This window comes from Temnothorax americanus, unplaced genomic scaffold (genome assembly GCF_048541705.1).
Source record: "Temnothorax americanus isolate GAGA-0224 unplaced genomic scaffold, ASM4854170v1 Scaffold19, whole genome shotgun sequence".
Lineage (NCBI taxonomy): Eukaryota > Metazoa > Arthropoda > Insecta > Hymenoptera > Formicidae > Temnothorax > Temnothorax americanus.
The window spans coordinates 2,674,484-2,701,704 of record NW_027509329.1 but is presented as its reverse complement, the minus strand read 5'-3'; the positions used below and the strand labels follow the sequence as shown (position 1 = coordinate 2,701,704).

The window sequence follows — 27,221 nt, the reverse complement described above, 5'->3', positions numbered from 1 at the left end:
TCGATGTTGGGCCGGTGGAAAGGACGAGGACGACAATGGATGGTCGGTGGTCGGTGGTGGCGGTAGTGAAGAATGGTGGTGGTAGCGCGAGAGGAAACCAGCGCGCGCGAGGACCGTAGCCACGGCGGAGAGCGTACACGTAACGCAGTCTAACGAAAGCCGCGGTGGTGCGCGGTGGTGGCTCGCGCCACTTTTGTCCTTCGGCCGAGAAGACACGTGAATGCCAACCACGTGGTCCAGTGCGTGACACGAGAGCTGGAGAGATAATCACGACGATTTCGTCCAGGTGCTTCATAGACAGTGACAAGTTTCCGCGAGCGCGACGAGACTCCAGGCTTCTCCTATTCGCAGCCGTGGACACGAGAATAACCGTCAACCTGGAGTCTACGTGCCAGAAACGGTGAGTGAGTCACGATTCATAAATTATTCGACTCGATCGTGGAATGCGTTGAGACGTATGCGGAATACGAGTTTTCGAGCCACGTCAAGATGTAGATTTTTATGCGATTTTTATGACGAATGTGTGTGTGTGCGACGCGTGAAGCTAACTCGGGAGAACTCATCCCGCAATGAGAGATCTTTCCGTTCTCGGACTTGTTGGGGAACTGTAAAATGTCTTAGGTAATTAGCGATTAATAAATTATCGATAAAATCCACGTTACGTGGGAAGGAACGGGTTGACCGCGGGATTGGCGTAATAACGCGATTCAGATGATTGCATCGACCATATACGATTGCTTTCTGACATAAACCTTTGACGCGATAATTAAACCTCGGGAATTATTATCGTGAGATCGACAGGGACGTATCTCGTACATTTGTTTTGCTCTTTACATCGTCAAGTATGTTTCGAGAGTATAATTGCCGCCACGCGAATTTACAGAAAGCTTTATCTCAATTATTCGATTATTACGTTACGTGAAGTCTCGCTCCGCGAGAGAACATTCACTTATTGCAGACCCATTCTAATTTCACTTGAAAATTTTTCTGACACTCTGTTTGTACTTTTCGCTGTTGCTTTACTCGATCGAAGACTTCCGGGTAAAGAAACTATAACGTGATACTGTCGGTGCAGCGGAAAGTATCTAGAAAAACCTATTTCTCTCGCTTGTTCGTACAGTATGCCTTCGAAACGTACGTCGCGTGACAAACTGATATTCATGTATGGAAATGGTGTACTTTCACGTATAGTTAATTATGTCGCTTGTAACCCGCGAGGCGCGGCCAAGAGCGTTCCGGTACGGAAAATTCTAACGAAAGTACAGATGATTTTAAGTAACAGAAAAACGGACATTTTCCAGATTGGAAATCAAGCGGTCTCGCATTATAATTCTGCGCGTAGAGACACACGCTCTGCCATCTCGTTTAATCTATTTTGCATTCATCAAATTGTACGTTGCGAGTTGTGCATCCTCTCTTGTTTGTTATGCTCCAACCGGGGATGTCTTAAGATCCTCCTTCTCTTTCTGTACGCGGAAAACTGAGGGCTTACGGATTAAGGACTTTAATCTCTCAAACGTCCCCGTGTCGTTTTCTAAATGTTTATTGCGGTAATTTCTCTTCCCGAGAGAATACTAGGAAGCTGTGGACAACGAATAATCGCGCACGCATCCGTGGGACATTTTATATGATTGAGCTCCAAAGTGAAGTCGATAGAAAGTCAATCTGATCTCACGACGCACCGCGGGTAAAGAAAGTTTAATCTACGTCCGTGCGAGAGGGTTGTCGCTGCCTTTAGAAACGCGGCGGGACAATGCAATTGCTCAATCATTCATTCGTCGCATTCCGCTGTCATCGAACAATAGTTACGATCAATTATGCACTTTGCGTCGCGAATAATCACACGTGCGATGCAAGGAGGAGGCTTTAGGTGGAGATGGTTACATAAAAGTTGCTACAACATCATTCCATATCAAAATAAATTACGCGTTGCACCTAATCAAAGATAGATTATGCAGCACATAAGAAAGTTTCATATAAATATATATGACGATAGAAAAAGTTAATTATATAAAGATCCTTTAATGTGTCATTCTTAGATTCTGAGAAGCTTATGTTCTAAAATTTAAAATTTTTCTCACAATTACGTATTCGTAAATTATGTTTGATCTAAACTACACTTAATTCTTAAGTGCGTTTGTGTGAGATCGAGCTGCAAGTTGCAAGACTCATGTTGCATCAAGATACGTGACTAACGAGTCAGTAGTGCTTCTCGTCTCGACACAATGAGCCATGAAATCCGAAGAGTAAATGTAGCAGTTCGTGAGGAGTTAAATACTTAAAATAACTGGCTATTATACGCGTGATAAGAAAAATTGGACAGATAAAAAAGTTATTAGAGTATTGATATAATTATAGATAAAAATCTCGGCTTTAGAACATATCACGGCATAATTATATGATCGATTGTAATCAATTGAAAACAATTAACGTGAACTTGTAGTTTTAGTTAAGTAGTTGAGTGATTGACGTGGAAAGTGTGATGCAATCTTTAATTATATACGCGTCTTCTTGATTTCATCTTTCATTACTGACTTAAACATCTCGACGTGACGATTGCGCAGTTGCATTCAACGTTCAGTTTACGACGGAGTCTAGTACTACTTAGGAATTAGATAACAATTAAGATAAGCAATTTCGCGCATCAAATCCACATAATACAAAACGATAACCGTACACAGTTGTACAACCGTACTTTAATTATGTATAGCTTCCATGAATAGTAAAAAAAAATGCTGAGTTATCGAAACCCTATAAAACTCTTATACATGGCATTAATAAACAATTCTGCACATTGCATAAATCACGAACTCGACAGTCTAACGTGACAAACTCTGTTTGCTTATCCGTTAACGTGCGAATGTATATGTATATGTAGTATATGTATATATACATATGTACACGTGTATGTTTTATATTATATATATCGCAGAAACTTTTCAAAAATTGGTTGCAACGTAATAGTCGATGTGCACCTCGAGCTACAAAAGAGAGGGAGCGAGGGAAAAAGCGCGCGGAACGTGGAGAACGAACGAGAGAGAAAGAGAGAGAGAGAGAGAGAGAGGGGGGAGGGAGGGAGAGAAAGAGAGAGATTGAGAGAGGCAAGGGGCCGCAGGGGGAGGAGGATTGCTAGCATTTCAGAACGGATGTGGGCTCTGTGGAAATTGTGCTGGGATAGGAAAAGGGAGGTTGAAAACCGGCTGGAGGGATGGCCGGGGGCGCAGACGCGCGCTCTGCAGTTGCCGTAATTAGAACCGTGCGCCCCGAGCACATAGCCCGCGGCTGACGAGTCTCCTGCGGACCGAAATTATTCATGAAGCCGCGCCACCCACGGCGAAATTTTCTCGTAAATATTTTGCCTCGTCCGAGATATCGCCCCGAATATATGTGTACGTATGTACGTATGTTTGCGCGAACGAACGAACGAACGAACAAACGAACGAACGAACGAATGGACGAGTGGACGGACCGACCGTGCGCGTGTGTGCCGGTCTACCTCTGGCCCCGTCCGGACCGCCCCAATCGGCCACACCGAATCGCACCGTCGCGTCGCACCGTCAGTTCTCTCGCGATTCTCCTTTTCATTAAGGTAGTTCGATGATGAACAACTTTTGCCAAAAGTGATAGGTTTTATTTTTTATATCGAAAAAAAGGAACTCTCCCCTGAATCGATAAGCCCAGAAAAAAGATAATTCACCGTCCCGTTCTCAAGATTTTAAAATTAGGTGATTTTAATGATTTTAACATTGGTCTAATAGGAAAAGAGGTTATTTTCCAATGAATAATACGAGTTTGCGAAAAATCTTTTGCCAAAAATATCTGAATATATATCGATGGAAAGAGGACACTGTGAGGAAGCCTATAGTTGAAGGTGAACACGATCCACCGTAGTTTTTTTTTAATTAATAATTAAAGTTGAAAACTAGTCAAGCGAAGCGTTAACACACACTTTATTTAATATATTTCAGGCAAAAAATATTATTCTACAACGTAAAACTTATTTACTAATGGTCTTTTTACGTCGTTACGAATAAGCTTTGCGATGCGTTATTCTATATTTTTATAATTATAAAAAAAAATTATAAACATTGTTTTGACTTCGGCCCTTCATCATCGTACTACCTTAACTCGGAAATCAAAATCGAAAGAAACGATCGTTACCGGTGGCAGAAACCGATTTCGATTGGCTATTATCGCGCTATAATTAAGAACCACATGTGGGATTTTAATGAGTCGATTTTTTTCCTTATTTGCATTATAATGAAGGTTGTGTGACATACAATTGGTTGATTTAATTTTATTTTCAATTCTAATAAATGTATATATGTGTTCATGGTGTAGCATTTTTCGCTTAGCAATTTAGCGTACGACGATTAATTCGCAATGTATCGAAGAACAGAACAAGACAAAATTGACATAAACTGTAACCAACCATGCACATATCATTAGAAATATAATTAAAATATATAATTATTTTTAAACCAGTATACAAAATATTTTTCTTATCGTATCCTGTACAAAAGAATCATCAATTAAGAATGGAAATCTATACATTAAAATATATGTTCAAGGGACTGGCACATTTACGAAATATGTAAATTAATACCATATCGTCGAAAAATAAAAGAAATATTAAAACTCGCTGAAGAACCGGTCACCCATACGCATTAATTGTTATTACGCGAAATGTATGAAATTTCTCTGATCGCTGATTATATTAAGCCTGCAATTACATTGCGGTGTGTATGGAACACTTTATGTAAATAAAATATACGCAGTGAAACTCGAAATAATCAACTTTTTTCTGAAAATGCGTTATTTATGGATACGGCCTGCAGCGAAAATAAATTTATAACGATATGTAATTACCTTGTACCTTCCATAGTTAAATTAATTAAAATCCTACCTGGCAATTACATTATGACGCGCTCGATATTTAAAACCGCGCTTTTTAGATCATACATTTGCAGTTAAGAAATAGATACCAAATTTAGTAAAACGATACTGTAATTCTCAAAGATATATTAACGGTGAAATTATATGTATATATATATCGCAAAGAGTGCATTTACGTGAAGTTTATGTCATTGTTAATAAATCTTTGAGAATTAAAGTATCGCTTTACTCAATTCGGTTCAATATATATATATATAGGTCCGGAAGTATGTTCCGGGACTTTTATTTTTGATATCGGTATATTCCGGGACATTTGGCAGTTTCCAGGACTGTCCTGGAAAAAATTGATGTCCTACGGCAATTTTCGGGACAGTTTTTTGAATCTGATTACATATATATGCGTTATACTCCAGGACTGTACATTTCAAAAAACGTAAACAGTCCCGGAACATACCTGGACCTACATATGAAATGCTACAATACGTTACAATAAATTTAGTAACATTTTATCTTTAATTTTTTACACTTGTAGCAGCAATCTATACATTTGCGATGTTAAGCAATCAGTTGCATAGCAGTACATGTTAATAAACATGCGTTATGCAATATGAATCATAAAAAGTATAAGCATTCTAATTATGTAAACAAGAAGAGATATATGATGGCAAGGAAAAAAAATCTGTTATCAAACACATTTCTAAGAGTCATACTTACAGGTATCTATCAGTAATATAATCTATCAATATTTCACGAGAAATATGTAACTCAAACGAGACTTATATTGTCATTATTAAGTATACTTGAAGTTAAGTGTGCCTGATTACTACAAATGAGAAAACTATTGTAAGTGTTATTAATAGATTAAGTATAGGTATACGATATTTAGATAATTTGATTTCGTTTAAAATATAGCTTTTGGTTTAAAAAAAGCAAGAAAAGCTTCGTAGAATGATATTCTAATTTACTTTGTTTTATAAGAACTGAAAGAGATTAATCTAATTTTTTTTTTCAAGTCTTCCTTTAAATGCTAGAACATCTTCGTAATGTTAATATCCAAGAACGCAAGAATAATTATGTCAAATATTAAAGATTATATATCTCATTCATTTTAATGCTATATTCGATGTAGCTCATGATAATTTTTGTTAATTATATTTAAATTTCACTGACAACGAGTGAGAATTGAATTAGCTTGAATTTGACTAATTGTAAGAAAACACATCAACAAATCGCATTATCTGAAAATTAAGAATAAGTTTCTTTCAAATCCTTGAAAAAAAAAAAGATTCTTAAAATATTTTTAGAAATATTCTTAGAAAGAAAGAGAATAGGTAATGCCGAGCACCGTTGCACTGAACGCACGCACCAATGCGCTTCCGCGCCGTGCAATTCCGTTTCTTAAAATCTGTCCGCGCTATTATAGGTGCGCACACCTGGTCATGCCGTACGGCGAGTATAATACGTTTTGCAACATACTCGCCGTTGCGCCGCCGCATGAAATTCCTGTCCCGCCGCGGTCTTACACACCGTCGTCTCGGTCATAGTTTCCGTCTCGTAGGGTAAGTAGGTGAGTAAGTGGTGGGAATAGGCGAGGATGAAATGGAGCAAGACATGCATTGGCGCGTGTCGGGAGTGCCTCTCTGGCTTCGCGGCAAACGGAACGGGCCGCGAGTCCGCGTTACGTGGGCAGCCAGGTACGTGCCTACATACCTCGCGTTGCCCGACGTAAGTAACGACGTGTGCAACAACCGTTCGTAGGTAGGGAAATAGGCACATAGTGCACATACCTGCCTCGGTATACGAGCCAGTGCCGTCAAGGCAGACCGAGAGAGCCGCGCGCGCAAGAGAGAGAGGAAAAGGGGGGAAGAGATTTACACCGCGGCTGGTATACGCGCTTCTCGCGCGCATATATAAGTACTCGAGCGTGTATCCTTTGCGTGTCCTGTACCCACCCGATGAAATATTATAAAAAAGCGCAAGGCCTACGTATCCGACAAGAAAAAAACGCCCACGTCGCGTATGACGATGTGCATGTAGCATCTTGATTCTTATATCGGCAAACGGCGAGACGGCGTGTACGAGTGAACGTCTACGAGGAATCGCGATCGGGAGAGCCAATGTCCTGCGCTACGAATTCTCGTCGAGTAACAACAAGGAAACGGACGCGGGGTAAGCACGCTCTCGTGGGATTCGTATAATAATTATCTCGCTCTGGCGCGAACGTGTTTTACATTTGTCCGGCGAAGCCTTGCGTAACAAGTTTGACAAGCCTAATGCTGATGCAGGAAGTAGAATTAAGTATACCTGTGTCATAAAAGACGAATTAAAAGTTTGCGATTTAACAAGACACACATAGTTGTCCGATCCCGGCATCGTTCGACTGCAATGTTCCCGGCTAACATTGAAAATGCCCATGCACGCTTGTAAACAGCTATAGAAAATAAGTGCTAAATACGGAGTGCAATTATCGTTCGAGAAACGATAGTCGCGTCGTTAACGATCGTTAAAGCTTCTGCGGCAGGGCAATAAGTGGCCGTGCAATTGAAACAAGTACGCATAATTTCGCGGGTAATGATTCTCTAGTAGCCGGCAACTATTCAACGTCTGTCTATCGTGGCCGTATCCGACAAGTGACGTTCCAGTAATGAAGTACCAGGTGGTAAATGCGGGGGGGGGGGGGCAACGAAAAGGACAGCAGCGGTGCGCGGCGCAACGTTGCAACTGAATACCTTAACAAGGCAACAACACAAACGCGCGGCTCGCAGCATGACGACCGCCGTTACACCGAGTAGTATCCGATTGGGATAGCAATTAATATTATAAAAGCTTTCTCCGGTAACCACCGCGCGATTATTCGTTGAATCCACCGTTCAAACGGCTTTCAACATATTAGCGATAATTATACTAAATTTCCGCGAGGCAATTCACGGTGATCGCAATGTAACGACACAAAAGTACAAAAAATTTCGAGTGCAAATAAACATGACTCTTGGAAGGGATGAAAAGTGACGGAATATAAACGACGAAAGATAATACACGTATTATAAAGTAATCAGCAGATATATAGAAACATTATACTTATTTATTTAGTAAAGCTCTCCTAGCTGATTTTCAATTAATGGAACAGATTCTTCCTGTTAATAAATACAATTCGACATAAAACAGAAAATACTCTTCAATACGTACTAAATTTTGCTCAGAGCAATTAAGAACAAGCCGTAAACGTAAATATTAAGTATTATGATCCATTAAGCATATTACTTTCTAATATTTTACGCGCGTCGCGTTATTGATAAGTTATTTTCGACCGTAATACTGTTGGATAAAATATTAAAACGCGGCATCACATGTGAATATTTATCGCGTTGACTCGTATATTTAGCTTCAATGCATTTATGATGAAGGTATCGCGTTTCTTCTTTGTTTTACGTAATATGCTCTGCAATAAATATGAAAACAAATAAATGCTATTTAAATGTCCCTTACAAAGTGCAGATTGTATATCGTTGAGATAGACGAGGCATTGTGTTACAAACGAATACATTTACCTTCAGAGATTAGCTAACGAAGATGATAAAGCGTCACGAATGCGTTTAAAAACGCCGACGAAGTTGTTAATCGCCGCGAAGAAATGAATCGCTCCATCAATCAACTGGATTGCGGTAGCTTAATGCACTTATCGGGAACGCCACGAGTCTCGCGAGTATTAGATATTAGGTAACTACACTAAGCAATCGAAGAGGGAAAGGTGAAAACGCCGATCCATTGTTCGATTCATGATTTAATGCTTGTTTCTTCAACATGGGAGAGTTCCTAACAATTATCTAAACAATCTCTTAATTTGATCGCTATACGATCGATACAAACTACTCCAGAATTTGAGTTGGCAATGTATATGAATTAATAGATTATTATTAAGAGTTTATTAGATATTATTAAATAGAAAGTGTCCATGTTATACAATCTGCGAAGTGCGGTCAAGCAAATCTAGAAGTATAATGTCGTTAAAAAATGTAGATTATCACAAGCCTTTCAAAGCATTCGCGTAATGACGAATGAGAGCTGAATGAACACGTGCTTTCGCACAGAGAGTAATATTCTTGAAAAGACACATTTGTATCCATGCCGTTCTGTACATACGTCATTAACGTTTGCCAGAGAGATTTCTTTGATATTATAGTAAAAATTTTACAATGATCTTTCCAATTCTATAAATAACTAAGAATATTTTATCAAATAACGCGACTTTGATCTTTGGAATTAAAAACATTTCAAGCGTGTTCGATTAGTATTATTCCCCTTCTCGCGAAAAAAGAAAGCGTGATATTTTACAACTTGCATTCATCGCAATCCTCAACTATGCATGTTCTCAATATTCACCAGAATGCAACACTGTCCGAGCCAGTTTCTTTTTTTCTTTTTTTTTTGCACTTGTGTACGTGTCAATATACGCGTGTACAGCGTATTCCTTGAAAATATAGAATAATATATAGGCAGTCAAAGTATAGGTATGTGTATGTCCATGACGTTGATACGATACTTGGAACATTGGGTAAATTCATCTGATTAACCGTATCTAGAACTCGATATATCGATCTGTAAACAAATATCGCCATACGCGATATCATCTTCGTGGATTGCAGAACTTCACGAAATACAAATAAAACTGTATTGCTCTAGAAAGAAGAAAATATTTAAATAAACGTAAAGGGGCTCGAATTGATAATTTGGAAAATTTATTCGCGCGCGGTATCGAATTATTTCGAGACAACCAATGTACTGGCTGGTGCAAAGATTATGTTCTCTAGATTATGACGTTAATAATATTGCGGTTCGAACGTTCGTATGCGCGCTCGCAAATGGATCCATTACAAATATTATTCAGAGAGAACCGATCTGACTGGCCCTCATAATGAAATCACCAGAGGGAAATCCCAGTCGACCCGGTCTAAATGAATTCACATGCGGTATCATTTCATCACTTTGTGATTCCGTCTGCTGTCTCTGTTATTTTAGCTTTGTACCCGCAGGAATATAAACAGGCAAGATTTTCAAAAAGATCGATAAGAACAGTTTTAATAATTAAAATTTATCATCCGCATACATATATAGGAAAGTTCAATATTTCATCTCATGCGTTAGCTCGCGTAATGTGATATTCTATGCGACAAAGTTTCCTGGGCCAAATAAACTGTTTCCCAAATAAATAGATGAAAAATGACGCGTATTCCTATCTCGCGTGTGTATAATATGCTTTACATGTATATAAACTTATATGTTTATTTTTAATTTATTTCAACTTATTTAATACATTTTTAAGAAAGGTTTTCTATCACTTGTGTGACTCGCGACTGTATTAATTCTCACATTTGTCAAATTATTAATCCGTCAAAAGTTCGCATCCTCGTTTAATTACATTTGTGTGAACTCGTCGAGTTTTTCTACGAAATGGCGCGCTAGTCGGCTCATTTTCACGTCTGTTGGCAGACTTTCCCGCGATGATACATCGTCGCCCGATGTAACAGATCGCTTTCAAATTTGCATACGCCGACGTCCTCGGGCCATTATACGTCCACGTAAAGTTAGTAGTGCTCTTCTTCTGCGCACGACATCGTGCACGCGCGCGTCCTTATAGCGCGTGTTAGCCGCCTCGTCGTGTCCTCGGGCTGTGATCACCTTAACGCGAATTTATACGTTTTGCAGCGTGTGTCGGCGATCGTTGGCGCTCGCTCGCTCACGCTTGCAGTATACATGCGTATCATGAACTGTATCTGGGTAAGAGGTTTGGATGGCCTCGGGTAATAACGCGGATATCACGGTGTCGTTGCGGCGACGTCGCGACTCGCGCATCACCTTACTCCTACCTCCTATACCTCTCCCTCACCGTCCTTTCTAATTTGACGTTCAAGAGGCGACGACGTTGCATCTTCACGCCCGGTGGGACGCTTTTCGCCTTCGCGACGTCGGACGCGTGCCTGCCAGCGCGAACTACCACTTGCATCTCGTATTTCTATACACGCGGTCTACTCTATATATATACGTACGACATTATTAAGATCAGACAGACACATTGGAGTCTAAATGACATGTCAGATTTTGCTTCACAAATTACAAGCAGCGTAAATATTACCATCAATTTCTAGCGATACTGATGTCAGTAAAATTTTCGGCTATCTCGAACGCAGATCGGGCAGCGTTCGTTTGAAGATTATTCGAATACGTTGTATATGCAATGTCACATTAACAAAGGACCCGTATTAATACGCGGACAGTTGTACAGATAGTACATTATAATTGTGTATCCTCTGTTCCACCTCTATCTTTATCCGTGCGCGTACCCGCTGGCGCATACGCGGATGTATGCATGCAATAAAACTATCTGCGTATATGAGATACAATTCGCTCGAGGCATCGCCACGTCGCTGTCGCGATGGACGTTATTGCGGATATCGTTACGGCATTCATCCTGGCTTCCATATTCCGGAATTTCTTTTCAGCAAGCTCTCGCGCGATGCGAGAATCTTGGAAAATCTATTTGCACGCAGTGTGCTCGCGATTTAGTCGATTTCGAGCGTTTTTAAATATTATTGATCTCACCGCGAAAAATGCGTCGCAACGTGCCAAATTATTTACGTAAATTATTTGCTATATACACACGTAAATACTAATTTCTGTATTGAATTAATTGTCGATTTTACGTATGTAATTATGTATAATGTTAAGCGCCGAGTGGCTTCAGTACGTCGACCGTAATGTAACATTCGTACACCGACCAATCGCCCCGAGGCGCACGAACGACCATGATGATCATCGCCATTGTTATAGCTATATCGTGCCTCAGATTCTTCTTTCGTCGGCGCTGCCGGTCATTTCAACGCTTGTATTATGAGCACACCTGATAACGCCTTTTTCAACGAGGTCTCGAGTCAAAGCTGTATCCCATATTGATAAAATTAAATGCATTTTTCTCCTATCTCCTATTTTTTTTTGTTTACGCGTGTCGCTAAATAAAGTGATTTAAAAAATAGATGCCAAAAAGATCGAATGACGTCAACACTCGATCCTTAGCAGAAAAAAAATATTGTACATAATAAAATAATTAAATGACAAAAGAAAAGTAAATATCATACATTTTCCCAGTTGCTTTATCTAATCTAATGGATTAGCGCTATATCGAGTAATTTTTCATCTCGCCCGCATGTATAACATTCAAACCCTGCTTTCAAACACGGAGAATATATGATTGAAGTGCCGTCAAAGCCCATTAATTTCGCGCTGCGGTGCCGTCAATGCGCGACCGCGGTCCCGGCGACACGTGTTTTCCGCGCGCAAAAGCGCGACAATGATCGATCTCTCATCGGCGCTAAAGAATACAACAATAACGCGAATTAATTTCGTATGCAAGTATGCGTTTCTATACTCGTAAATGCATATAGCTCCACATAAATCTCCGGATTAGCCCGCGGCGCCAAGCGTGGCCGTGATGGCCGTTGTTGTTCGTCCGCCTCCGCCTCCGACTCCACACCATCTCTTACTCTATACTCCTTTACCCGATGTCCGACTTGCGACGACCGCCGCCGCGCCGGTTCCCCACCGTCCGTGCAGAAGAGAGGCACATCGTCGGGCGCATCGCTCGACGACCTCTCGCCGCAGCGCGGCCGAGAAAAGGCGCGCTGCATCGCATTTCGCGGCGTCTCCCGCGGCGATGCACCGCAACGGCGCGCGGACTGATGTGGGCGAGGGTGGTGGGTGGAGGAGAAAACCGGTACCCCCTCACGCGGCTCACGTGCCCGTGTCTTCTGACCATCGCGAATTCTACGCCGGACGCGTCCCTTCCCTTCTTTCTCGAGCCTCGGCCATTGTCACAGAGCACAGCGCGGGATATCACGAAATATTTGTCTTAAGTCTTAAAAGATAAAACCAAGGTAGATCATCCATATCCCGATATCGAATTATAATTTGTTAATTGCAGTATACGGGATTGATCGTATATAACAATCTACAGGAAAGCATGTGTGTTCAGGTAAATATTGAATTATTTAACCGAGATACGATATCTAAAGAGTGCAAAAAGTATAGATATCTTTTTAATGCGAGCAGCAGGTATACGCCTGATGGAAACGGTAGTTTACGTTGAAATTACACAAACTTTGAATCTGGTTCTATTATTTCTTGTTGGCTTCTTTTGTACGAGCAAGATCCTCTTTTTTTTTGGTCGTATATCTAACGCAAAAATCCCATGCATTACGCTATGCAAAGCAGGTCTCTGGATAATAGCTAATAATAATGTGCCGACCTTTCACGAGCACCGTAGTAATGAAAATTCGAGGGGGTGTGCCTCTAACTCGCGAACCAAACCGACCCACCCTTTCCCACTGAAAGGGCGTTTAAAAGAATACTCTTGGACGGCCAGCCGACCAGCAGCGCCCGCCAAATATTGTTTCGCCGCTAATTGCCTTATTAATGCATATGAGAATTTCGCGTTAATGTTCCAAGCTCTCAGTCGATTCAGCATTGCCCGATGTTTGACCAAAAACAATGGCTCGTTAAACCAGCGTTATCGTCGTTCGCGACCAGCCGTGAGGATCGATACGTTAAATCGACACACCTGTGTGTTACGGCTATAAAAGGCTTAAACGTTGAACGCACGATAAAAATTCGATACAGATTCGGTTCTAATTCGCGGTAAATGTTATACGCGGTAAATTCGCGAGACCGTTCGAATCGAGACACGTATATAATTCGACGTAAGGGAAAAATGCATTAAAGGTATGCCAATTTACGTTAATCGCCGGGAATGCTATCATAATTTTTAAGTTGCTCGTGCGTACGTTTTACATTTAACTCTTACACTATCGTATTTATATTTAACTCTTATTGACGATGCGTACAACAAATATCCATGTGTTTTTAATTACAGACGGAAATGTGAGGCCGAAGGGAAGGAAGCGAAGGCGGAGCTGACGGCGCAACGCAATATGTTCCCTAGCGCTCAAATTAAAATGAGGTAAAGTCTACATCCAAGTTCCAGTATAAGTCGTCCTAGAACAGTCTATTCGAGAAAGAGTTATATAACTCAGTAAAATTCTCTCTTCGTAAAACGTCATTTAATTTCATACATCGTAAATCACGATTTCATAGCTCATAGTTCGCCTTCGCTTGATTAGCTTCCTGGTCGCGTGCTTAGAGTTGCATATAAAATTATACACATAGAATATAGCACTGAAATTGAAATTATACAATATGAAATAATAGTAACGTCAATTATTTAATTCAGCTTTGTACCACTTATTTTAAATATATAAATGTAAAAATCAGAAACCTATTATCAAGTCTCCACTCTACACTGCAGCAAGTAACAAACATAAAAACCATAAATACAAAAAGATCTATATTGGCTGTTCTAAAACTTTTAAATAGCATAAAAACGGAAATTTTTTGCGGTTTTTATTCATTCGTGGTATTTTGACACTTGGGTTGTGACACGATATGCAAAGTTGTCCACAGAAAAATTTGATTAGCATGCTGCGATTATCATGTTTAATATCAAAAGTGTATAATTTTTCAGATTGCTGTCGCCAAGCAGTTCGCCGGCCACCTCGCCCACGATGTCGAATTCCTCGTCGCCAACACCACCGACGCCGGCGGCCCCGGCTTACAACCAGAAGATGACCGGTATTCCTTGCGTAGCGGCCGCTTCGAGGTACACCGCACCGGTTCACATCGACGTCGGCGGCACGATATACACGTCCTCCCTCGAGACTTTAACGAAGTAAGGATACATTCATTTTAAATCCTTAACAATCCAAGATAGGCCGAGAATAAAACGATCCTCGTGCGTTTCCGACGTAATGCGTGCCATAAAAACTTAATTTCTATCGTTAAGAAGCGTTAAACGTCAACGACTCCAAGACTGGGCTTCGTAAACGGAATAATTTATACCGTTGATCTTTATTACGGCTTTGTATATTTCAAAAAAGAACACGTTATTCTGAAAAATTACAACACTGAAAGGAAGGTTTTGTTACTATGTGAACAACCAACATTTTTTGCTGCGAGAGCTAATTAATTTTGCAATAATAGCAAAATCTTTTGTTGCAATAGCAAAGTTCTGCAAAACTTTGCCATTGCAACAAAAGGTTTTGCTGTTTGCTGCTCTCTCGCAGCAAAAAATGTTAGTCGTTCCACATAGTAACAAAAGCTTTTGCTCTCATGTGTATGAGCGTGTTCGAGGAAAGATTTTATCCGACGTTAGAAGAGGGCAATGATGAGTCGAGCGAGTTTACGTTAATATCGCGACCGGATATCTTTCCGCGGGCTTTCCGCGAAAGCACACGGAGTGTGACTTTTTAAAGCGACATGAAGAAATTCTAGCGAGTCAGAGAGTAGAAAGGGAGCGTGATGTCCGGATCGCGGAAACGTGACCATCGACAACGCTCCAGGATGTTCGTACCGGGCAATATCTCTGAGAACATATCGCCCGCAATCAGGCACACCGTTACCGTGCCCGGCAGTGTCCAAAGGCTATTTGCGGTGTGCCCGTGCACTTTATGCGCATAAAAGAGACGTAACGTGAAAGCACAACTGCGCTTTGCTTATAGAGAGGGTTTTAATCTCCTCGAAGTATCACCCTGCAGATATCCTCTTTGCCCCGGCAAGAAAAATCCATGAGTATTATGCTCCATGTGATTCCGGCTGGTATAAAATAAACCTCTAACGCTGAGAGAGTAAATCTAATAATATAAATGTACAGTTGAATTAAAGTCATATAATATATGAGAGTAATTATAGACTCTTGAATAATCAACGCAAGTATTATTAGTTAAATTTAATGTTATCTTTTCTTCCCCTTCTTTAATCGTTTTTCTTCCCTTCATCATGAAAAATAAATCGTTATAATATCGTTAAGTTATTTAAATTTAATAACATCGTAACTTTTTCTCGCATAACAGATCGGATTTTAAATCGATATTCGCGGCAGCGAAAATTAATGGCTACTGCAGACATAATAATGTCTAAATTGCTAAATGTCACCGTATAGCCTCGTGATCTTCGTTTCGAGTAATGCTTGTTACGTGAGCTTAATACGCTATCTTCGAAGCGAGGGAATATCCAGCGCGCTTATAGCGGCGAAGAAAATCGTTCCTTTCACAAGGAGATCACGAATGCACGGCGTCAGACTAGATACACAGCATCGGTAAACCGCGATAGATGCGTTCGTGAGAAAGCTGATCATAATTGACAGGTTCAGGTGGTCTTATCGTTCGTCTCGTTAACTGAATAGGCAATGAGTTCTGACTTTGCTACGAAGATGTTTCTATCGAGACTATCCATAATGAATGAGCGAGAAAGTTGTGTGAAGGATATACACTTATACTCGCTGATATACCGTATTGTCAAGCACTTTAATCAAACAATTCAAATAAAATAAATGCAAAATAAAAAAAACTGAGAAAATTTTCATTCGCTTTAAAAATATATGTAGAGATTAAAATCGATGCAATAAAATTGATTTATTAATCGTTTCAATTGTAGTGTACCGTATAATAATATTACTAAAAAAATTAAGAGATATTATTATATAATTTTTCTTGTTTAAAAAATTTTTTAAATTTAATAATTGTTTTTTTAGATATTCACATATATAAAATTTGAATTAGCAAATTCTATTATAATTTCATATTATTTCCAAAAATAATAATAAAAAAGAATTTTAAAAAGAAAAAGTAGCATTGTAATTTAATAATTTCTGATTAGTAATAAATATAAGCTATATTAATATTATAAGCTATATATTTCGTCATAATTTAGTGAGTTTAACAACGATGGATTATTTTATTGGCGCACTAACCCTACAACGGAATGGTCCAAAAATCACTAGATTGGTAGGCTAAACTAAGTTAAAATTAACCACAGTGCGCGATAGGCAAATTTACACGCGGTGCATGGATTATCGTTAGTCGAGTTATTGGAGCGCAGGTCCGTTTTCTATGAACCGTTACGGCCGTTACGGCGCGCATCGCAACACGCACCCGTGATTTAATCTGTGAAAACCGTCGACGGGATAAGTGTCGCCGGCGTATATCGAGCAAACCAGCAAGAGTGCAAAATGAATATCACGTAAAATCAACGGCTTGCCCGCTCCGGGCGTGTCATAAATGAGAAAACCGCGACCAGATAAATTCGTATCGACACAGTATACCAACGTATATCATTCGACAACGTGTGCTTCTTGCAAACGGATTAGTTAAAAAATGTTCTAATTTCTTTCTATTTGTGTCAATCCTGTTGGAAGCCGGTTTTTTTGAATCTTACGGCTCACGCTGGTGACCGCAATCATTCGTTTCGTTCAAACGAATTGCATAGATTTAATTAACAAAATGACGCATGCATTTCCGCTTATTCCGCTTTGTGTATGAATAATGAAATATCATCAGCATCGCAGAAATCATGCACAGACTACCATTTGACAAAGCAGATTTGCAGCCTCTATATTATGCAATTTCATCCGCGTTTGACAATCATCGCGTCACATTACCCATTAGCATGCATTTAATTTTCTCACAGTGGAATAAGCGCATCGATCGGAGCTTTTCCCCCCGCATTAAAACGACATTAAAATCGTTTTGCAAGAGAGAATATATTTCACCGTTGGTATTACTCTCTCGTGCAACTGATTTACAACAGTTATTATCGCCGCTGCTTAACGACATTGACGCAGTTCGCACGCGCTGAGTATGATCAGCGCGACATTGGCGCTGATTATGATCATTCTTAGCGCCAAGGTTCGTGCCGATATTTTATACTGGTCGACTAACGATGTGCCAGAAGCATGTGACAAGAAGATAACAGTAATGAGTACGATACGATTACCAGGAGACACGTCCTCGAATTGAAGTAATAATCCACCATTCCAAAGAAACTCGAAATGATTAGACAAATGTAAGAAATGTCTAACGTCAACGTCGCATAAATAATATTTGTGTGATTTATTATTTAAACGTAAAGCATCAATACTAAATACCAAAATCGTGGCTCAATTTAAATCGTAAAATATTGCTAACGCAATAATATTACGTTCAACATTCTTGAATAAAAGCAGGAATCTTTTACTTTTATCACAAACCAAATGATTTAAAACGAGTTTTCAAGGTAAAAGTGGATTTCGATTTTCCGTTACCGAGAGAAAAAAAATCAAGTTAATTAAGAAATGTAGAGTATTGGTTAAGTATAATATATACTTCGAAACGCGGTACAAGTGATTAAATATTCACGATTCGTTTGCATTAGTAAACACGACGGATAGAACAGTTTCTATTAGACCGCGCATATTTAGGTGCCTCGTTTATACCGTACGACGTTATGGATGAAGTAAACAGGTCAATATAATGCGCACCAATAATAAATTCATGCCGCTGATTAATTTAGTTCAATCGTCAGTGTATAATCGGCAATTTCAAAATAACGCCAAACGTTTATGATCCCGTAACAAGTAACAATTCACCGACCTAGCATGCGATATGTTAATTAGTAAATGTCTATTTATGCGATAACCCGCAGCTTTGTATATCGAAAACACGATATTCATCTAATATCTCATTTTCACTTAATGCAAAAATGTGCGTAATTTTATCCTCAAAATAGAAACGAGCGATGTTTAAACTATACAATATATATATTATACTTCCGGTATACACGCGCTCATAAATGTATTAACGTTGTTTTGATTTTATAGTGTAGTTATCATATCATATTACATATTCTTACATTATTACTTTGCCACTTAACCAGTCTATCAATTGTTTAAATTAAATCCACTTTAGCAAATTACGTTTTGGAGCAGTCATCCTGCATATCAGAAATGATCATTTAACGAGACACATCCGCCGAACATAATTATTTATTCAGAGAATAATTTAATATTAATTAATGATTGATAAAATTCTATTCTCAGCACTATATAATTTTTTTATTTTTATAATAATATTACGAAAATTGTTTACTACAACACCAGACAGACATTATGTAATCTTACGCTTATATAACAACTTTGTGATTTCTGAATAAATTCTTTAATAGTTCTTCAATAGTTGAATTACGATCAAAAAGTCCATAATATTTTGTCATATCGTCATGTACAATTCTTAGCTCGTAATGCTGTCAATAATATTGACCGAAGGCGGACTATCGTGGGACTCCACGTGTCTTGCGAAAGATTAATCGTTGCGTATCGACATTTTCTACCAAGCGTTTACAGGAATGACGTAATAGCCGATCATTAGTCCACGCTTCCGGTATCACATAATCCCTAAAACATCGTCGATCATCCTGCCGGTCGAGAAGGCTGCGCGGAGCCTCGAGGGTATCCCATAGTGAAGTACCAAGTCTCGTCATTTCCTCGCCCTCTAGTCCGACACGTGCAATTTAGCGGGATATAACGGAATGTCTCGGCGGACGCGTCTCGTTCTCGAGCTCACACGTATGTCCGCATATGCATCAGCTCCACACACACGAGCGCATTCGCTTATCCTTATTTGCGTCCATAAAATGCGATTTATCGCGCAAAATTTCGGGCCGGTAAAAACGCTCTTATCCAACAATCTTTTTAGTCATCGAAGAAAGGGCGATTACGCGACAACAAGAATAAAAATCTTATTTGTAATACGAAATTGTTAATTGTTAATTAAATATCTTCATAAATATACTGCGAATTAAAATTTCGTTAAGATGCATATAGAAATCCACTTGATCGAGATTAGATTTTGTTATTTTTCAGTAGCTTTATGTATATATAATGTGCTATATAGTTTAATGAGTCTCTAAAACTAAATCTCGCGCAACGTATGTTCGAGGAAAAGTCAATCCGAAATTTGACGAGGAATCTATAACTGATAGAGTGCACGAGATTTCGAACACATCCTGTATATATCGAAAGCAGAGCGGAGTGATGTGATCTGAGTGATGTGAGCCGATCGTTTAGTGTTTTCCCATAGCGAACGGATCTGACCCGGGATTGGACCTCGGTTGGTCGGTGGGCCCAAGAAATCGCCGCGGGTAATCACGGTGCTCGTCCTCCGCCCCCGGTACCGTTTCCTTTCCCACTATCACCCCCTTCAGTCGTCTCGACCCGCACAAGCACCGATGGCCCTTAGCCTACGAGCGCACATATCTCGTTCTCGCTTCTCTTGACGGTATCACTTTCGCATTTTCTCTCTTGTCTTTTATCTCTTAACGCGAGTTGAACGAGTTCTTTCTTCTGTTTCCGTCTGTTTCTATTTTTACGAGCACACGTCTTTATTCAGAAAATGAAACATAAAACGTAAGGATTTAGAGAATCAAAAGTAAAATTAATTTTAGAGAGAAGATTAGAGCTTTTATTGTCTCTCGACTTTCTTAAGAATTTCCTAAAAGATTCATCATTGCACTAAATAAAATGCTTCGATCTAATGTAAAAAATATTTGGAAATTAAAGAAATGAAAGAAAGAGGGTGTAACGTGATATTCATTTAAATAGAAAGTATACCATTTTCGCGTCTTCGCTGACCGAAATTACAGTGTGAATTTTAATTTACCCGCGGCAATTGCGGCGAAGAAGGAGAAGGGGGTTTGTTCGCCGAGGAAGAGTGCATGAAGTTTCCCTTACAATAACTTCGATATTCTATAGAAAATTAACTATACCGTATAAAATTTCGCGCACGCTTTGAGGTAAAATCCAGCGATTTTCATTTACCCGTTCTGACAGCGATTCTCTCTCTATCCTCTTAAGCCAAAGTATCAGTGGGAAGTCGATAGAAAGCGAGACCACGAGGGAGAAAGAGAGAGAAAAAGGGCGAAGGATGAAAAGAGGGAGTAAGATGAAGAAAGAAAGAGATCGAGAGAGAGAGAGAGAGAGAGAGAGAGAGAGAGAGAGAGAGAGAGAAGAGATAGAAAGCCCTCTCCATATCTGTATATATGTATACACCTTCGATCTACCCCGCGGTGTCTTCTCTTCTCTCTTCCTCGCTAAAGTCAGATCGCCCACAGGCTCCATGAGGCCGTCGTTATTATATGTTATCGCCGTGGAAGGTATGGGAACCGGCCTGAGGGGGTACCAGGTACCTACCTCGGTATTTCCCCCTCGTTGTGCCATAACGCACAACGACGAGAGATACACGGGAGAGGAGAGCCGATTCTTCCTCTCTCATCGAGCCGCGGTCCTCGAGAGTCAACCGTATCCTCTTCCATCCGTCCTTTTCCCTGTTGCCGTCCCGTCCCCCTCCCCGTTTCTCTTCGATCTCCTCTTTCGCCCCAGTCCTTTTCCCAGAGCATTCGTCTATTATATGCTAAATTACGACGACCTTCGGCGGTGCATGCAGAACACGGCACCGCTCACGGCACGTCCGTGAGCGCATGCGAGCAAACGCGTGCGTGAAGCTGATTGACACGGATTCCATAAGTGTGATTCGTTCACGGGGTCGTGGCATTGTTAACCCTTTGCTACAACAGAATGTTGCAACTGACGAATTTTCGAATTTTTTTTCTACATACACATCGAGATTTTTAACCGGAGTATTACCGAAGAAATAAGAAATTTATCGTGTATATCGTTATTCTTGGAGTAACAAACGCGAGAGAAAATCTATATATATATATATATATATATATATATATATATATATATATATATAGCCAAAAGTATATATTAATAAAGTAAAATAACATCATAAAATATCTAAGACAAAAACAGTCTTCATTATCACATTGATATGAAAACTAAATTAGAATACCTATGAAAACTGCAGGGAAAGCTAATTTTTTCTTGAAAACGCACAATGTGATTTTCCATATCATGGCTAATAAGAGAATATTCTTAGACACTTAATTAAATTTATTTCGCAGAAAAGATAAAAATTATAATCCTCCCTTCCCAGCTTCTTTTCCACAATTTCACTGCTTTAATTTATAGCAAAATTAAATGCGTAACGAAACGTTACATTATTCTTATTGGCCTCGAGATGTAATTACAAGGCATAGAAGGGGTATCGTAACGGCAACGATAGCGCAAAGATATGTAATAAGAAGATTAGCCGCAGCCTACTTTAAACGATGCTGCGTTCGCGAACATGTTGTGAAACGCGTTCGAAAATGTCACGAGCACTTTCTAAAGAAGCCGGAAAAAGTGATACATACGGTGCATGGACTGGCTGCTACGAGATGCATACGCACACATGCGTGCATCTGCATATCTGCTAAAGATTTCATGCGCGTATCTTATGCTAAGTCTTTACCGAGCCCACCGTTCTGTCCTCATTCACGCGTAACAATTCTCGATACAGTTCTTCTTCATATTTCTTTTCTATTTCAATAATGCTTTCTTTCAATAATGAGCGATTTTTTAATTAAACTGAATTAAATTGAATCCTTCCGATAAATGATTAGCTAATGGATTTTATTAATGGTTGAATTTCCTTCTGATTGGAAATATCACTTTTGTTTTACGTATGCGTTTTTATCCATATAGATATTCAAAGCGTATTTTTCAAATATTCTACTATCTCACGTCCAGATTTTTTAATATTTAATAGTATTTCCAAAAAGGCGTTACACGAAAGTAAATTGTTGTAAATAAATTACCTAATAAGATATATATCAAAACAACTTTTTATTTAGGATAATATTATCATGCACGATTCACTTCTCAAGCTTTCGTAATAACTATAACTTACTTAAACTTGTTTAAACTTAATTCAATCAGTGCGTTGAGTCGGAATTTATTAAACGAACAGCTCGTAACCATCAATCGCGAAAACAACACGCGGTTACCTGAAGCGGTTTCGGCAGGTGACCAAAATGTCAGCACCTGCCCACACTCAGTTAACTCTGTTAGTCGATAGAAAGTGTAATTTCTATGTTGTTGAATATGCAATCTATTTACATCGAATTCTTAATTTCGAATGCCGAATAACTGATGCAATACGTCAATTATGATTACGTATATACATCGACATGAATCAAGCGCGATAACACTTTCTTGAGTATTTTCTCATACGCGTTTTCAGCTAATCAAATTAATGCTCATTAAGTTATAAATGTTGCAACACATGACAATCTTATTTAAAAAAAATTCTTGGGATTTTTTTTTCAGGTACCCGGAATCCAGGCTAGCGAAATTGTTTAACGGCAGCATCCCCATCGTTCTGGACTCACTAAAACAACACTACTTCATCGATAGAGACGGCGGCATGTTCCGGCACATATTGAATTTTATGCGAAATTCCCGGCTGCTGATACCCGACAACTTTGCCGACCTAGATTTGCTGCTAGAGGAAGCACGATACTTCGATATTGCGCGTAAATTACTTCATTTCTTCTTTTTTTTAATTTTAATGCCCTATAATTTACCCGTTTACGTAAGGGGGAGAACGATATGGAAATAGGATTTCACATCAGTCGCGTATAATAAAAACGAGGATGACCGGTTTGAAGCGTTATCTTTCGTTACTAATATAAATCGCGCGCGCGATATAACGATATATCATTTCTCTTCTAATTCTCTTGACCGACTTCTGTGCGTATGTGCAATGCTCAGCTCTAATGGAATAGTAATAACGAACTCTGAAGTAGTTGTTTACTGGATTACAGGAGAAATACAGAATTCTGAGTATATTATAAAAGAAATAAGGCAATGAAAATTACTCCCTCGGGACGCTAACCCAATATACATATACATTTCGTTTCGATAAAAATCGAATTTTACGCGTAAAATTTTTCGCGCTTTTATATTTTATCAAATTTATTTATGACCAAAATGAAACACTGTATTATAGTGTTATTAATAGAGACGAAAGCTCACGAGTTTCTACGACTTATGTGTCAAAAATCGCAATTATAAATAAAATACATTATTAGGCTCGCAATCGTCAGACTCATCGTTAAAACAAGTTTAATCTCGTTCAAGAACTCTTCGAATGTAACGCATTTTTCTCTCTTTCAGCCATGTGCAGGCAACTGGAGCAAATGAAGAAGGAGCGCATAAAGAACGGCTCGACAACAATGACCGCGTCCTCGCCGAGTCCGCCGCCCTCCGGTCAGCTCGGCGGTCGCGGCACCGCCTGCACCACTGCGCCCTGTAACCGCGACCCCGAGAAGATGCGCGGCAACGACGGCAACTGCAGCTACGAATGCGTGGCGTTACACGTGAGCCCGGATCTCGGCGAGCGGGTGATGCTGTCGGGAGGACGGGCGCTACTGGACGAGGTGTTCCCGGAAACGACGCAGGCGGTGATCGATGCGCGATCCGGCGTTGCCTGGCACCAGCAGGACGCCCGTCACGTCATCCGGTTCCCGCTGAACGGCTACTGCAAATTGAACTCCGTTCAGGCGATCACCAGACTGCTGAACGCCGGCTTCCGGGTGGTCGCGAGCAACGGCGGCGGCGTCGAGGGCCAACAGTTCTCGGAGTACCTGTTCGTCAGGCAGGCCGTCAACACTTGACGGAGCACGGCGCATCAGCGCAAACCGATCTCCAAGTCGATCCGTTGCCTGCAGCGTGACCACGACTTAGAGTGAGTGCAACTGTCCACAGGAGAATACCTCTCAAGACTGCATCGCGGATAATTTGGTTATTCTGACAAAAACGAAACGGGGCATCTTGGTACAAGGATAGGAGGCTGGCGATCGCAACCGCAGTTTGATGCCGAAATATTGATATAGTAATACGAAAATCTTCGTGTATTAAAGTCTCTCGACTCTTGCGTCAGGTATCTTGAATCAGAAGTGAATAAGTGAATAAGAGAGTGCGAATAAAAGTTTTGCAATTTACGTCAATTTACCTTCGCTTTACAAAGCAACTTTATCAAACAGCAACTACGGTCTCGTTTGTAGGCACACGTAGGTTACAATAAGAATTATTTGCATGTTATTCTGACGTTATAATCTGACAGTGAGATGGCTGAAAACTCGTTACAGTCTAACTGTATTAGTAAATTTTTAGTGAAATAAATTTAATGAAATAACATTTTTTAAATAGATTTTTTAGTAACAAATTTATGAAGAATTGAAACGAATGTATTTTAAAATGTCACAAACACACATCTACATTCATCAAGGAAATAGATATATATATATATATATATATATATATATATATATATATAATATGTATATATAGTTACTATATTTTATAATAGTAACTATAAATGTATATTTTATGTAATTATTACGTATATAACAACATTATATATATGCATGATAATATATATTATATTGGAATGAGTTTTATAAATTTATAAAAAGTTTATAATTATAACAAGTCGTTTATGAAAAATCGTTAAAGCACACGGCATTTACCTGCAGTTGCGACGATTGACATTATACAGTGACCGTTTGCGCTTATAGATGTGACTTAAACGGATCGTTGTGTTGATATATATATCTCTCGTGAGAAGATATATTAAATAAATTATTGCGGATATTTTTAAAGTAAGTATTAATTAAGTACATAAATAGTTAAGTATATAGATTATTTGACTCGACATATTTTGTGATAACGACGATCACACATTGAGTCACATCTAAAAAACAGTAACAGCATAGTGCGAGCCTAATAATGGCAATGATGTATCATGCGATCCACAGTAAAGTCTAAATCACACACAATATTAACCGTATATACATTATTCCATATCCTTTTTCGTTCATTGTAAAAATTCTCATGTTACAGAAACAAGAGATATAATCATTATACAGCTTGAAAAAGTGAATCAACAATATGTCGTACTGTCTTCTGCACTGCTTTTAACGTTATTGATACGCGCAACTGTAAACATCGTTGTCCATTCCTCATGTTACGATCTGCGATTTTACGTTTGAGAATATCAGATGCGCCAGTTTTTAATATTGTTATTATTTAATAAAATGTATCTATGTATTTAAACGCCATACTAATTACTGTAAATACCGCGAATAAACGTGTATATACATACACATATAGAACTAAATACACACTTATACATATATATAAATGTAGCATAAACACATACATATTCTGCTTAAAATCATGTATAAGGAAGAGTCGAAAACAACGAAATGATCGACACACGTCGATCATATCGAAAGTCAGTTGAAAGTTTTCATCGAGATAATCAAACTATAATCCATTACGAAGACGAGAAAAGAGCAGCAGGAAAAAGTACTAAAGTACTAAATCTTCTCGAGATGAGCACTGATGACATATGCTCTTTAAATGACATTTCGATTATTAGGAATTAAAGAGCGAACTATAACTGCTAAGGAATCTTATAAATATATCATTACAACTGATTTAATAAAATATTTATTTTATGTTTCAGGAAAACGCAGCGATCTTTATTGTTTCATATTCCTTAACGTTCCAAGGTGAAACTTATAGTAAAATATACATTATTCTTATTTTTTACAACAGCCACGACTCATGATTTATAAACAATTTAATTATCTCTGCCTATTTTTCGAAAAACCGAACGTAACGATATTATTAACAGCACAGTCGAGATTTTTTTTCTAGATTATGGACAATAAATTTTCTATTAGAGAAACGAGGAAAAGATAGCGAAATATAAACCGCGAAATTATTGTCACTCGCAATCAATTCTCGATTGCCATGAATGTAAAATAACTTTTTAATAAAAAGCGACCCCCGACTAAAACCTTCTGAAGGTCACTCAGAAGGGTGACCTTGACAACATATGTCAAGGTCAAGGTCATGCCCTAATTGTAAACATTTACCAAATTTTTTACAAGACAACGGGATTCACACAATATAGAATTTCTTAATTTTTTATTATAACTAATTATCCTCACTATACCGAGCAAGACATTTTTAAGTGTTCAACGAAGAGAAAATTTTGAAATGTTTGCTCAACACATCAAGAATTTCTAAATTAAATTATTCATTAAATTATTATTGTTTCAATTTTAATATCAAAACTATCGTTCTGCACATATATTGCTACATCAATGTAATAATTGCAGATTAATAACACCGTATAACTGTAATAAAAACAATTCAAATTATTATATACTAAAAAATATTGATTGAGCATTTGTTTCATTCAATTTTATTCAATTTTCTTATTCATTCTCGCTCTCTTCTCAGTTAATAAGTCAATAATGAAAAACAAAATAATAAGACACTTTTTTTCCAGGAGCATCCCTTTCTGTATCTAGCCATTCAATAGCACGATCCTATTTATCTAAATATCGAAAACTATAATTACTACATTAAATCATCATAAAAATTTATTGATATATATTTTAAGCAACCAATAAGATACTAATTATTATGTTCCCAAGAAACCAAAGCTCGT

General features: G+C 38.8%; 1 protein-coding gene and 1 long non-coding RNA gene across 5 annotated transcripts in view; one reads left to right on the top strand and one right to left on the bottom strand.

The window, feature by feature from the left end:
- LOC143896528 (uncharacterized) overlaps positions 1–27,221 on the bottom strand; it is a 201,236-nt gene that overhangs the window by 171,547 nt on the left and 2,468 nt on the right. The window lies entirely within an intron of this gene.
- On the top strand, positions 27–25,810 carry Twz (BTB/POZ domain-containing protein twz). 3 transcript variants are annotated; one of them, XM_077404433.1, is made up of 5 exons: positions 27–400; positions 13,817–13,903; positions 14,465–14,668; positions 23,021–23,226; positions 23,870–25,810. In XM_077404433.1, the coding sequence occupies exons 2-5, from the start codon at positions 13,875–13,877 to the stop codon at positions 24,367–24,369; spliced, it is 939 nt and encodes a 312-aa protein (XP_077260559.1). In that variant the 5' UTR covers positions 27–400; positions 13,817–13,874; the 3' UTR covers positions 24,370–25,810. The 3 variants fall into 3 exon arrangements, with proteins under 3 accessions (XP_077260559.1, XP_077260560.1, XP_077260561.1); XM_077404434.1 differs by lacking the exon at positions 27–400 and adding an exon at positions 6,863–7,065; XM_077404435.1 differs by lacking the exon at positions 27–400 and adding an exon at positions 12,722–12,919.

What these genes read in the sequence shown, in the direction of transcription:
- Twz (XM_077404433.1), top strand. Translation starts at nt 13,875, where the DNA reads ATGTTCCCTAGCGCTCAAATTAAAATGAG. An exon ending in AGCGCTCAAATTAAAATGAG is followed by an intron (nt 13,904 to 14,464) that starts GTAAAGTCTACA and finishes ATAATTTTTCAG; the next exon opens with ATTGCTGTCGCCAAGCAGTT. An exon ending in TCCCTCGAGACTTTAACGAA is followed by an intron (nt 14,669 to 23,020) that starts GTAAGGATACAT and finishes TTTTTTTTTCAG; the next exon opens with GTACCCGGAATCCAGGCTAG.